Below are 15,074 nucleotides of genomic sequence, written 5' to 3' on the forward strand. Positions count from 1 at the left end.
AAATGACAAACGCTAATGCGAAACGATGCCTCAATTAAACGGCTCTATGCAAATCGCATTTTCCTAGTGAGTGGCCGTCGCGTGTCGGCCGCGCGCGCGCGCTTATGCGCGTACGTGGCCCTGGAACAACCGATGAATGCGCCTGCACCCCCATCGACCAACAAATGGATATGCAGATTTCCTCGATTAATCGAATGATCATTTTTTCTCGCTTCGAAATTCCCCGTGCGCCTAGAAAATACGCCACCGTTCCCGCGGGAATATTAATAGCTCCCCTCAATGTCCGCAAATTTCCTCCAAATTGCAAATTACGCCGCTAAATTTTACGATTCTCCTCCCCTTTCATTCTCAATTTCCCCAACTTTCTACCCGACCTCTGTAATCCTTCGATTTTTCGCGAATTTTTAATTTTACACCTCGGCTTCTCGGAATTTTCTCTTTTAACGTTTCCGGCTTTAGGGGGTGGTTTTTCCGTGAGACTGCGGGTTTCCGGATGAAGGATTCAAGCAATGTCAAATATCGGAATATTTCGGGGAATTTTGTTATTGCAATTTCGGATGCGTCCGAACCGACTTTCAGATTTTTGTGAGCTTTAAATAGTTAACGAGATGTAGATTTTTGACGGTATTTTCGGGGGACCCGGGCAAGTAGAGGAGTAGGAAGATGGATGAGGACCTCTTCAGAGGTTTCTTGAATTTTATACGTGCTCTAGACCAGTATGCCGCATGAGGTATGCAGGTATGCAAAGTAGAAAGCTTGTATACGATTTTAATTTAAGAGATTAGAAATTCCAGAATTTTGGTTAACGTTCGACGCTCCCATAATATATGAACCCCTACTAGCTGGAAATTCTTTTCACTCGAATTTCTTCGTTCAAATTTCGAACATTTCTCTCTCTCTCTTATATATCAATCGTATGATGAATTAAAAAATTTCGCGTTGAGAGAGGTAAGTGAATTTTATTTCATAGAAATGTAAGATATTCCGATGAATTATTTATAATTTAGCTTCGCTGTTCGAAACACGTATTAATTCTACATTTCGAATGTAACGAGCATCGAAATTCGGCTGAGTTGCTTGAAAGAATGGTAGAATTGGATGAAAAATTTTCGAGTTCCGTAATTAAAAATTTCAATAGTCGACATTACAGGAGATAAATTTCTCAGGCGTAAATTGCGAGGAAAAGGCTATCATTTATTAGAAAACTCGGAACAATACATCCTTCCCAAAGTCCTCTCTGAACCATTCCTTTGTCTAGCATTCCAACTTCTAACTGCTCATAAATCTTTGCCATCTTCAGTCCCACAGTATCGTTTCCAGCAGGAAAATTGTATCAAATGAAATTTCATCTTCCCTTCAATGGGCTCTTTTTATCAAATAAATTCCGTCATCGAATTTAATCAATTTTCGAATTTACAGTGAGCAAATTGAAGATATAACACAAGTAGAACTCTGACATATAATTAAACGTAAAACCGAGCATTTATCAATATTTACATGGAATATCGCAATCCTATAATTACATTTGATATAAATTACAAATGAAATCGATTAAAAACCTCGTAGCTCCTTCCACAAATATGTATTATTAATTCAATAAAATTATCAAATTAAAATCTCTACGTTTGCAAAGAGTCGAACGAGTTTCTACTATTTATCGAACGATATCTTCCTTCTTGAGTAAACTAAAAAATTTGACAAAATAAATACAATTCTAAGAAGAAAGAAAAATACGAAAATAACTTTGATTAAAGCTCTTCAACGGATGGGGGAAGGGAGAAAAAGATTCTTTTGCACGAAAGAGGATCAAAATCTTTGTCAAAGCGTCACTTCGTTACGAAAGATTTAAAAACGAAATAATTACACTTTAAATTTCAAAGCTATTAATGTTATGACAGTCTAATAGCATTTAATCTGTCTCCCTGTTTCCCGGTGAAATGCAACAAAATACAAGGTTTTCCAGGGCGACAAGGAAACTGGTTTGTACGTCAGCATACCTCACTGTCTAAGTCATGCAAATTATTCCTGACAAAATGTTCTTAAAAAGTAACAGAGAAATTTAGGAAGTCCCTTTTAGCTAGTTCTCCCTGTATAATTGTCTGCGCTGGAAATAATATTATCTCGGTAAAACGAAACGCGACAAACCAGATTCGCTTCTCAAACAAAATTTTTATTTAAAAAAAAAATGAGAAAGAAAATATTTTTCTTTCCTTTTGGGAAATGCATACCCCCTGTTCTTTGTGTATTTCTAGGTACATCGGGCAAGAATAAATAAATTATCCTTTAGGAGAATATCCTGATGAAGTTTCCACGATATTTCGTTGTTACTTTTAACTAATGTATGCCAATTATTTTATTATTATATTGTAATATAGAATATAATAATATTTAACTATATTATTATTATATCATATATGGTACATAGAATATTAATTTCGAAGTCTCGTGAATCGGATTATACTTCTTGACGTGGAAATTCGTGTATAGATGGGGATAATTTGACGAGGTTCGCGAGAAATTGTCAATTATAACTTGCAAAAGCAGGGAAAAAAGCGATGATTGTTTTTTGTTGCCGAGCTTCAGGGCACGCGACTATTTTCGCGGTACGTAACGATTTTTCGATTTCGCTTCCATTGCGCCCACAGTCTTTCAATTGGATGGCAATGGTGGATGGCCACGTCGCGTCGTTTCCTCTTCATTCGTGGATTTTCATTCTGCCGGTTTCAATTTCGATATTGGGGGATGTCGGATTGGTTTCACGAACCGTCCACATAATCCTTTAAAACCTCCCCCGGATCGTTACACGCCATCAGCACTCGCCTAATTTATTTCATTCCTTTCGGGCCAAGGAATAAACTCCGCCATTTTATTTTCCACTATTCTCTACTTACGATAAGTTTAGCAATTTCGAGTTCGAAAGATTCGTATTTTCACTCCTGTGATATAATTCAAGTTGCGGCCATTTTGCACATTCGAAACAAATGAAATTTATAAAATGAGAACAAATATTTATATCAAATATTTTATATAGATACGTAAAATTTTGTCGCGAGAAACCTTGGAAAATTGTAGATTGCGTTATTACTTACTCGCGTATTGAGTTAGCGAAAAAATATATTTCGTGTAAGTAGATTGGAATTCACGACCAAAGTTATGGTGGTCTTCGTTGTTAAACGGAATTTACTAAAACACCAAAAGCGAAATACAGTGGAATTTATATGTCCAGTTACTCATAGGAGTTACGAGCCTCAGCTAGAAGCCTAGTTGCGCAGTATGACCTACAGGTCGAGGTACGCACGAGGGTTTCGACCCCAGGCAACAGTACTCCAGTCCGAGAATCATTTTGTGTTGTCAAGCAGCACAGTTACACCGAGCTGTATACTAAAAAATAACCCCAGCGCTTATATTTAGATTAATCTTCCTAGAAGCTGTCCTTAAATTTCATCTGTCACACCCCTGACAGCGATTCCGAAAATCTCGAAACTGAGAGAAATAATTAGACATAGAGGAAAAGTAAGTGATATCCCAGTGCATATTTTAATTGTGTACCTTGGGTATGAAATTAGTTCTAACGAAATCACTGTTGGATAATCGAGGTCTGTTCAGATCAATTTTGTTTGGTAGATGAAGGAATCCTAATTCGTCAAATGTAAGAAAAATTCTGTCATTTTCAGATTTTCAGAAATAATATTAACTCCTATCCGAATAGAAACATAATTGTATGTACAAACTACCACCAGCAAAAAATTTTCGACCATAAATGATAAGTAGGAAATTATCTAAAATTAATCTTTAAGGTGTAGAATGACATAACGTGAGCATAAAATAGCATAATACAGGGTGTCCCAAAATTCACGAAAGAAATAATTTTGATAGAAAACACAGATAATTAAGAATTGTAAATATTGCTCAACAATAAAAACGCATTGTTCTTTCCTGTATCGTCCATTTTTAATAACCCTAAACTATCAGCTGTTACACTGTCCTCCTCTTTCTTTGACAACACATTACCGCACCTATGGCGCAAAATTCAAATCTGGCGTAAATTTTGGGACACCCACTATAAAATAAAAGCAGAAAAACAATTTAAATTTGTTAATTATCAAGAAAAAAATAATCAAGTTCGACCAAGAACTATTTTCTAGAGGTAGTATATATACTGTATTCTCTATAGTCCGACACAGTCTGTCATCCCCTAGCAACTTCATCCCTCTTCAAAAGCTCGCACGATCACCCAGCAAACAAATCAACAAAAATCTCGAGGAAACGGGAGCAAACCTAGTCCAAAAAGAAGGAAAGGGAAGAAAATGATGCAAGAAGCATCGGAAGCAAAGAAAAATCCGAAATCATGGAACCCCCACAGACCCCGAGAGCAAGGGCGTCGCGTCGCGGCGTGGCTGCACCGGATTCAATCTCGATCTCGTCGAGATGGCGGATTCCGGTCGTATCGGAAAGAAGCTGCGCGTGTCGACGGGCACACGCGAGACGTATGATCCGCTTAGGGAGATGACGCCGCATTTTCGTGTCTCGCAGGATTCGCGCGCGATTCAGACGAATAACGCGCGCGCGCGTGCATCGACATGCGCCGCCGGATGCGCTGGACTTTTGCCACTTTCCCGGATGTATTCAGGCCGCCGCGAAATTGAATTCGTGCAGCCCCCGGCCCCGCCACCCCCTACCCGCGCCACGGATATTTTATTAGCCCTCGTGTACATACTCGAGCACAGGGCGAAAGGGTTGCGGAGGGCGACGTTCGAGAATAGAAATCTTCGGTGACGTTGTCGGGGCGGGGGTAGTTTGTTTGGTCCTCGGTGATTAAAGTCGTTGGTAAGGTACGAGCCTCTGTTGGCAGAATTTTTTAACCGGGATTTGAATTTTTCCGGACATCGTGATAAAGGGTGGTTTCTCTTTTTCCTTTTTTTAATCTCCTGGTTGCCTGGGGTGGATTTTTGGGGTAGAAAGCGTGGATTCTGAACAATAGAAGTTAAGTATATGCGAACAATTTGTTTGATCGTTGGTGATTGTCGTTGATAATGAAAGAGACCGAATTTGAAGAATATTTTAGAGAGAATTTGAGAAATTTGAACTTTTCGGGCGGTCGTGACAAAGGGTGGTTATTTTTCTGTGGTTGCCTGCGGTGGATTTTTGAAGAGGGAAACACGGATTTTGGGTGATCGTAGATTTTGTTGGGGATTTCTACGGATTTGAGGTTATGAGAGGCTTTGGAGGAAGCGGTTGGCGACGGTTAAGAATATATGAGCAGCGGCGTGTGTATGTGAAGATGCCGTGGTTATTATGTGTTTACAATGTTACGTGAAATAAGTAATCTCTATCTTGGAAAACACGAATTTTAATTTTTCGTGGAATAATGCAAATCTCTTTATAATTAATTTTTCTTGAAGTTTATTAAAAAAAAAGAAATATCTTACGAAGTTCTTTCATGATTCCTATAAATTTTTGCTATAATCATGGAAGTATTGGAAAACAATGAGAATATCGATACCGAGGAATGGCGATTAGGTTGATTAAAATTTGTCGAACCTCGTTAATATTCATAACAAATTTATATTGAGATTAATTCATGCATATCGTTCAGGTAACTAAAACCAATGATTTGAATATGCTAAATGTTAGCATATATAATGCAAAATATTTTTTAATATGTTAACAAAACATCTGACCGCAATGTACCTGAATATTCCTCATTAATTATGCTCGTATAACACACAAAATAATAATATACAATAATACACTATATAGAAACATAATACAATGTTATACATATATACAATAGAACAACTTTCTAACAAAATCCAAAATTGCTATAATACCGATGAACAAAATAATTATAACAGTCAACGCTAATCATTCATAGTCTTCAACTAACCAAAAGACTACTACCAAAAAATACAAAAAAATAGTTAACCATGACAAATCACCATAATTACTGTATTATTACTCACAAAATTGTACAAATTACTATCACTGACAGTACAACTTAACCTAAAATATCTCACGAAAACCTAATAACCCTCTGAACTCGACAGGCAACCTGCAGTCACCATATAATAAAATTCTAAAGCCCAAAATCGATCAATATATCGAATTAAAAATAGCTCAAGCTAATCCTCACTTACCATTTCAAAAAATACCAAATATCTACGAATCGGTATTTTTCTATAACGAAAAAATCGCCCAGTATAAAGGATTAAAGACCTAACAAGAACACGTATACCACAACTACTCGAAAATTTTAAAAGAATGAAAATTCCTAGTCCCTCCTTCACACTTCATACCTGTTGAAACGCACTCGACCACTACTAATTCACTTCGTCACACAGCCAGTGCTCATGAACGAATGAGAAATTACGTTAGAAGACAGGGCGAGTACAAAGCATGTCGATGGCCACCATAATCCACGAACAGTCATGCTCGTAAACAAACGCCACGGCAAGACTGCGAAATGTATTCCAAGGAAGCGTGTATCCGGTTAGACGGTCGCCATTCTAGTTCACGCTCACGTTTCACCCCTTTTCGCCGACCAACCCCCGCGATAAATGGGGTAACAAGGATTTGCAATGGCAACGACGACATTTCGCGGCTCCTGAGGCCGCCTGTCTACGCGTTCTCCTCTCTCTCTCTCTTTCTCTCTCTTTTTCTGTCTCTATCTCTCATTTTCTCTCAGTCTTTCAAACTTTTTCGTTGATATTTTACCAAGTCACCTATGCATCATCTCCTGATCCCACGTTACTCGACCTGGTTTCCATCGATTTCGGTTTCCCAGTATTTACCGGCGCACGCTTCATTTACCATTATATAATCACAAACGCTCGCCGGAATTTCCAGTTTTCGAGATTTCGATTATGCGATTGGTCTCGGTTTCGATGGAGGAGGTTGCAAAGAGAGATTCAATAGATCGTACACGCTCGTCCTTTAAGCGGATTACCAGGGTCTGCTGGATTTCGTTACGGGCGATTTATTTTGCAGAATTTATTCGGGATTTTCGAAGCCATCATTGGCAATTAATGGACTGATGTACCGTGAAGACGGGTATTAATGTTTGAAGATGCGTGGGAGAATGTAGTCACTCGTGGGATTTCGCTTTTGGCCAGTGAATAAATAAAATTCCAGAAATGGGATCGTGTATCTCTCGTCTAATTAATTACAGAAATATTATTCACGATTAATTGAAATTTTATTTCATCGCGGCTCAATTATACAAATGTTACGGTAATATTATTTACGAATAATTGAAACTTTATTTCGTCGCGGTTCTATTACGCAAATGTTTTAAGTTTTCTTTCTATTGCTTGAGATTATTATATTTTCGCGTCGCACCTGATAATTATTTAAATTCCGAAATTTATAACATTTCTGAAATGTTCGAAAATATTCCAACGTTAGGACTCTGTCACCCATACACAAAGACCAACTATGTGCCGAACGTCAAACGAAACTACCCCAAGATCCGGCTCTCGAGAATATCCCGGAACATCGGAAGCCCGCGACGATCAAAGCTTTAAATCACGTTCAAAGAGTATCCGGATAAAACAACCCCGGTCTTCCGGACTAGTAAGGCCCATGGACCATATCGCAATATCATGCCAAGTCCCACGAAGCGTTCGAATTTAATAGGCAAGAGGGTCATAATCGAGCAATTCCGATGAAAAGTTTGAGAAACACTGGGGCCACGCGGAGCGGAATGGTCCGAATGCCATGAAACGTGCTCGACAATCATTGTACGGGAGAGTCATGAACCGTTGCTAGAGGCACTAAAGGTAGAATGGCGTTTCAACTGCTTTCTGCTCTTTGCTATGCGAACCGCACCGCGTAATTCAGACGCGGTTCCGTTTAAATTTCCGCGCTGGTAACGCGTCATTCGATAAGGTCAGCCATTACAAACTCGGTTCCCTCGGCTACACGACTTTTAAATTTCCCTGCGCCGCCGGTTCGAGTACTCGCGGATTGTTTTCGGAATCGCTACCCCCCTTGCATTTAGGGTGTTTTAATTTTCCGCGGACGTCAGAGAGGTTGTTCGAAGGGTCGTTTCGCTTCTGGCCTACCGTTTCTCGTAATGGACGACCGACTATGGCAGCCATGTTGCCTTGGCTGGGACACGGATGCTTATGTTGGATTGAATCCGTTAATTCGCTACCCTTTGTGCTCGATGCGGTATCGGTGACGGAGGAGGACTGTTATGGCTGTGGAAGAGTGGTCACGAGTGTGGTGGAATGTCGATTATCCGGGATGATAGATAATAGATAACAGAGAAGTAAATCGTTTCTCGTAATTGCTTTTCCATACGATTTCGCCGAACGAATATTGAAAATTTTCTCGAGCAACGACATGGAAAGAGATTTCGATGGATAATTCAGATACACGCGTGCTTTTAATTTCTTTTAATTTTACGTAGACTGTGATGTCTGGGGTGAAAATAATGACACGATTTTCTTTTTTAATAGAGGGTGCTGAGGATATATTTTTCTGCGTTTAAGATATTCAAAATGGGGAAGATATTTCCTATAAAATGTAAAAATTGGGAGAGTATAACAGGATTTCGAGTTGAGAAAGAATCGTGGATAAATTATGGTTTTGCGTGAAGGATTGGATTTTAATTTTGTCGGAATGCTCTCGAAATTTCTTGAGGAAACGAAGGACATAGAATGCTGGAAATTTTAAAGATTTGTACGACATTTTTGAGGACACTTCGACGCTTTGCCAGTCGCGTCGCGATAAGAACAAAGGAATAAACGAAAGAAAATCGGCATAGAGTTTAAATTTCCGATAGAACAAGAATACAAAAGGAACAACGTCGACGTGTTGAAATAGGTCGGGAGTAATCCATCATATAAAGGAGAGCAGCCCTGTTTGCGTATGGCGCACGCTAATTTCGAAATATAAACAGCTTTAAACGAGACTTGCGCCATTGCAAACACACTGCGTTTGACTCTCTGCTTTTTTCACTGACCGATTTACCGATTACCTAATATTTGGATAATCGCCACTCTCCGTTCATCGACATTCCACCATGCTTCTAAACTCCACCTTTCTATCTCTATCACCTCGAATTTCCTTTGTTAATTCAATTATCAGCCATCAAATCGACAATACCTTCTGTTTCCTCCAAAATAAATAAATAAATAAAAATAAAAATAATAAACAGAATACAAAAAGAATAAGAAAGATATTAACAATCATTTTAACCCGTGATTACTGTATTAAAAACACAAAAGGTTTCGATACTGCGTTGATATATCTGTCTGTGACAAACTTGAAAGGATTTTCCACTTAACTCACTAGCGTCACTATGTCCCTTACTTCTAACGAATGTATTACTTTATTTTATCTTATTTACTTCTAATGTACATCCAATACTTTCAAATGTATGAGTATATATATTCATACATTTGTATACGACTAACGACAAGCGAAACTAATTATTTCCGAATATTAAAATTGTTGCATAATCGATAAAGAATATAGCACACCACGTAAGCTTTTACGTCTCACCCAATTCGCCACAGTAATCCCGGGTTAAAGAAACTCCGAAAAATGGACAAACAAATTAATGAAAATTAATTCGTCGAGTGGCTCGAGCACAAAGGGTGGAACCACATCAGGGATTTCACGCGTGATTCGTTTGTTAACACTGTCAGAGGGTATCGAAATAATTCCTCGAGGCTCCTATGTTTCGAGCAGACGTCGGGTGTTGATCCGACACTGTTCGAGGGTATTCCTTATTTTTCATAACGGAATAACAGAATACTCACGAGATGAGAGTCCCTCGTGGTGAAGGTGATCGGGTCTGAGGACCTGGGCTCCCGACAGTGGAAATCCATTTTGCCCCAGGCCGCCGCGCCCGCGGCTCCGCTCCTGGCAGCCTCGATCAGCTCCATTTTCACCCCCTCCGCGATGAATTCGACCTGCAAAAAGGGTGGAAAAACATTTTCATTACATCCGCAGGGGCTCTATCTCGATCGCGCCGGATGCGGTGTAACCGGATTTTAATATCGCGATGCAAAGCCTTCGGGGAACAAAGCGTGAATTTGGAAAACACTGGCATTCGCCCGCTATCAATATGGAGGAGGGTGCGTGTGTTCGTGCCCCGGGGTTGATATTAAAGTTGAGGTAAAAACGATTTCGTTGGCTCACGGTTATCGTTAGCCGGCGTTTCCCCCTAGAATCGGTCCATAGTTGCCTCGCTTTTCTATTTTCAAGACGCGTTTCGCGTTTGATCATAGGGTAACGCGTATTTCGACCGATTTACGTCACGTATTTGCGTGTAATGGGTGAGTAATAATGGCTGACATATCGCGGATGTTGGTTCTGGCTTATGCAAATTTACAGTGAATATTCTGTACATTTCCACGAAGTACAGGAACACGTGATTTCATGAGACAATTGGGTAAATTGTTTGTAATAATTTTCCGATTAAAAGATCCATTTTCCTCCTTCGATTTTAATGTACAATGAAAAGGAAAACAATAATCGTTATTTCCAAGAATATTTCAACGTTTCTCTCGCCATAGAGCGTGGACCGAAAATCGAATCGAGTAAACAGAAAATAAAGCGGCGGGGAAACGCGACAGGCGGAAAAATAATAAAGATTGGAAGAAAAATCGGCGAAACAATAATCGGGCGAGCAAAATGGAATCGGTATCGCGTTCACATTTTTGTTCCCGTACAAATCACGCGACAGGTGAACAGGACTAATTGAAAGATAAATCCGGTTACGAGATTATTAACGTACGCATTAACATAGTAATTACGTATTAGCCACGATTTATATCTTTTATCGATTCTCGACAATCGCGATTTAGCATCCACCGGAGGGAGCCGGGGGCATTATTTATCAGGACGGTTAAAACCGCAGTCGATAGTTAAAATTCGGCCGTTTTTCGGCCGGATTTACGACCCACCTTTTTCACCCCTCGCATAAACAATGTAATCAAGTTAATTAGTCGATCGATCGCTTATTGGACGATAATAAAAAGGCCAGGCGAGATTATCGATTGATTGAACGGCAAGCGGGGGATAATTACTTTAGGGTAACGAAGTTGAATGTGTTGGCAATTTTTATCGATTTAATTGATTTAATAAAAAAAGTTTGAAGAGGGTAGGCGTTTAGGCGAAGCGAGTCTGTGAAACTTTCAGTGTTGCATATAAACGCTGTGTAATTCTCTATGCGCGTGTGTGTGTTATGTATGTGTAAATATCGCTGATATTAACGGTGGTACATTAACAACCCTATTATTAAATAATTTCTTCTCCTCGTAATTTATTTCAATCACTTTATTTTAATTTTAAATTATTGCAATTTTTACTTCAATTTTTTAAATTTCTACATCTAATCTATATTCTTTTTATAGTTAATTAAACAAAGGTTCTCCTATTGATGATAAGAAATTTTAGAAAGGAGTCAGAATATCCAGCTATCTTGTATATTGTTCTTCAACTGACATCGAATACGTTAATTGTAATAAATACAAGATATTTGAAATAAGATCCTTATCGCGAATTTTTTCCAAGTAGTAAATGTTCCTTCCATAATCTTGTAATTTCACGGTTATAGAATTAATCCAACGTAAATACTCTTTCGTCCTCGGAACACATTCCTAATTGTCCTTTCATTACGCTTCCATTCCTGCCAGACTTATAATACCTGTTTAAATTTTCAATTTCGTTTATATGCCGAGCCTCAAGTCCGCAGGCCCATATTTATTCATGACCTTTTAAGAGCTTAAAATTCACCTACACAAGGCCGAAACGGAAAAAGAACTTAACGTAACGAACTTAATTAAAAGCGTCGTCGGAATTTGATTCTTTAATTTCGTACTTTACCCAATCGATACAAACTAAGCTGCTCGACCGTAAAAATACGCGTTGTCCGAGGCTTATTCTTAGCATCTGCAAAGTGCAATCCTCTTTCGTAGATTTATCAAAAGAAAAAGGCATAAAATTCCCTTTCCCGAACTCCCATTTAAACAAAAATTCAAGATAGCTTGTAAAATTGTAGAATCGCTTCATCCCTCAAAAATTATAAATAAATTATAGATAGACGTCAAAAGAGTGCAAACGAGCAAGGAAATTTCGAGAAATTATAAAATAAAATATTCAAACTCGTTTTCAAAGGGTGTACACCCTCTTGGTGTTCCGATTTCTCCACCCGCGAGTGTTCCAAATTCAAAGGGTAGAATTTGGAAATTTTTCAGAAATGCGATTCGCCCTACGCTTTCTGCTCGATCTGCTCCGTTGTTTACTAGTTTTTCACGCGAGAGAGTGGAAAATATTTCTATTCGTCGGCGGAACGGAAACGACTTCGACGAACAGTGTTTGTACAAACTTCGAACGAAAACTCTGGGTACCTAAACAGAGTTAGGCTTTATCGTTTTTCATGTTCGATCGGCACAGTCTCTGCGATGCTTTTAATCCAAAAAATAAGCAAGAAGTCCACAGTGCGACTATAGGAATATATTTCTCGTGCAAACTCAGCCACATAATTGAAAACCTTGTAATATATTCATTGAATTTCTCACATCAATGTTAAAATTAAATTAAGTAAATCTAGTGACGATCTGTAGGATACCTCTCTATATTAACCTAATTCGTTCATAGATCCTTTGTTGAAATGGACGTAGAAAATTTATGGCGTAGCCTGAAAGGGCTTAGACGTAGTCGGAGAATTTTTCCCCCTATGGGAAAGAACCCAAAAAATTCGAGGTGAGTTGTCGACGTACCCCGACGTACCCTGTTGGACATGCTCCCTCGAGTATCTCTAAAATAAAACTTTTAACCTCTGTTACGATACGGCGAGTTTTATTTTTCCCAGGCTTTAATTTTTACCCAGCTCCTTCTAATTCAACATCCTTCATCAGACTCGACGACCACCTAATTCCCTGTCTCTGTAACATCCTAATTCAAGAAACAAGCGAACGTTGACAACGATGAATACGCTTTTCATACAAGCTCAGCCACGTACGCAATTAAGACACAGTGGAAACTCTAGCAGGACGTCTATTGGACTTTCGTGGTAACTCCGGCAAGTTGAAAGCGAATCGACGATTCCGAGGAGCCACGCATCCCGCGATGGCTCTTTATGGTCGAATCGCGACGATCAAAGTGCTAAGACCTCATTAAGATTTCTCCCAGACTTGTGACTGAATGCGAGAAGTTTGGCAAGCGTTAACAGACGAGCAGTAGGGTATAATATGGCGCTGAATCGTGGGTGGGCTAGGCGAGTTGCCTGCAGCCAACCAGCCTGAATCCATCAGCAGTCCGGACCGAGACCGCGACACGGGGTATTATTTCGATCTTGGTGACGCTCCTGTTTAAATTCGGCCACGGAATATTGCGACCAGCCATGGGGTTCTCGTCTGCCACATGCCGGAACAGGAATTTTGAAGTCGGAAACTGCGATCCTGGGGAAACTGCAGGGCGAATGCTAAGTTTCTATTTAGCCCTGCCGGGTGTCATCACCCCCGGCCCTAGCTGGATCACTCGATTATTTAAATGGACCAAGTTCCCCGTGTCGTGTCTTGGATATTCCGGTGACGCGAATGCAAGTACCAGTTAACACTTTGACTGCCAAGTTGGTCATATATGACCGGTCACGGTTTCTCCTGTGAAGCCACGGTGGTCATTGGCGACCGGAGCGCTTGAACTGCTTACAATTGTAAAAGTTGAATGGAAATTGACAGTTAGTGTCAATTTTAACCGTTACCAAGACGTCACGATGGTCATTGGTGACTGGAGACGCTTGAACTACTTACAATTGTAAAACTTGACAATTAGTGTCAATTTTAACCGTTACCAAGGCGTCACGATGGTCATTGGTGACTGGAGACGCTTGAACTACTTACAATTGTAAAAGTTGACTGAAAACTGACAGTTGGTGTCAATTTCAACCGTTACCAAGGCGTCACAGTGGTCATCCATGAGCCGATAAGATAAACGCTCCATTGGGTAAGAAAGTTGTATTATATCACCAATTTATTATTATTTTGCCATTATATGCTTCGAACAATAAAAGTACTCCCATGGCATCCTGAGCGAAACACGTGATTTCGGCGTGTCAGTCAAAGGGTTAATTTCCCCGGAAACGCCGGGCTTCTACGATCCTTCGACCGACCGGGGCAAAGTATCGATCTTCCAAACGCGTTTTCATCATTAAACAAACAATGCTACTCGTCCGAAGAACGATAGAGGCCGGATATTTCCCCGGAGGATCGGGCCACTGGTCGAAAATCCGACGACGCCCGTGCAAAATGAAACTTCCAGCATCGTAGGGAAAAAGAAAAGAGAGAGTATGAGATAGATGGATAGAGAGTGGGTGGATATTAGGTCCACGTGGCTTTCTTTGCGAGGTCGTGCATCGAACCGACCTCTTTATTTCGATTTTCCATGGAAAAAGAAAAAGGCGGGGACGAGCGAGCCAGGGGAATAAATTTCCTTGACAAATGCACGCGCGCTTTAATATTTCATCCTATGCTTTTTGCGTTATATATTTTTCGTTATCGTGCGGTACCCATGCCGGTTGCGGATTCGTGACGAAAACTCGAAACGTACGGACGATTTTCGAGGAGACGACCTTTTTGGAAATTAGCTGGAATATAGAGTTCCGCGGGGATGAATGAAGGGAACGGACATTGACAAAGTTGCTTGCAAGTTTCGGATTATCCCGGATTTTGGTGCGCTTATATTCACCCTTGCAGATGATTAACAACGCGTAGCTATGATTTATCTATTTTTCGTGTTGTATCATATTTTCGCGAATTGCTAGATTTTACCATTTATTCTCCAGAAATTTTATGGTAATAATATTTTTCCTTCGCTGTGCTGAATAAAATAGAAAACTATTTAATTTATACTCTAAATATAAATAATGATATCAGTCCTCACATAAGCACCAAGAATTCACTATGAGCTTACCGTTAGCTCGTTAATTAGCAAGCCTAAAGCAAATAAACAAATTTTGGAACACGTGTCTTAACATATTTTGCATTCCTATTCTATACAACGTGAATTAAAAATATCTACGATCCAAAATCCAAATGACAAAGTTCATCAATTTCTTT

General features: G+C 39.6%; 1 protein-coding gene across 1 annotated transcript in view; it reads right to left on the minus strand.

Annotated features, from left to right (window-relative positions):
- LOC108548569 (neurexin-3-like) overlaps positions 1-15,074 on the minus strand; it is a gene marked incomplete at its 3' end in the record, with an annotated part of 261,403 nt that overhangs the window by 119,569 nt on the left and 126,760 nt on the right. Inside the window, 1 exon segment of the mRNA XM_017901580.1 lies at positions 9,771-9,923. Within this exon segment, the coding sequence (XP_017757069.1) occupies positions 9,771-9,923 (153 nt within the window).

Source organism: Eufriesea mexicana, unplaced genomic scaffold, assembly GCF_001483705.2.
Source record: "Eufriesea mexicana isolate 0111107269 unplaced genomic scaffold, ASM148370v2 scaffold1688, whole genome shotgun sequence".
Classification (NCBI taxonomy): domain Eukaryota; kingdom Metazoa; phylum Arthropoda; class Insecta; order Hymenoptera; family Apidae; genus Eufriesea; species Eufriesea mexicana.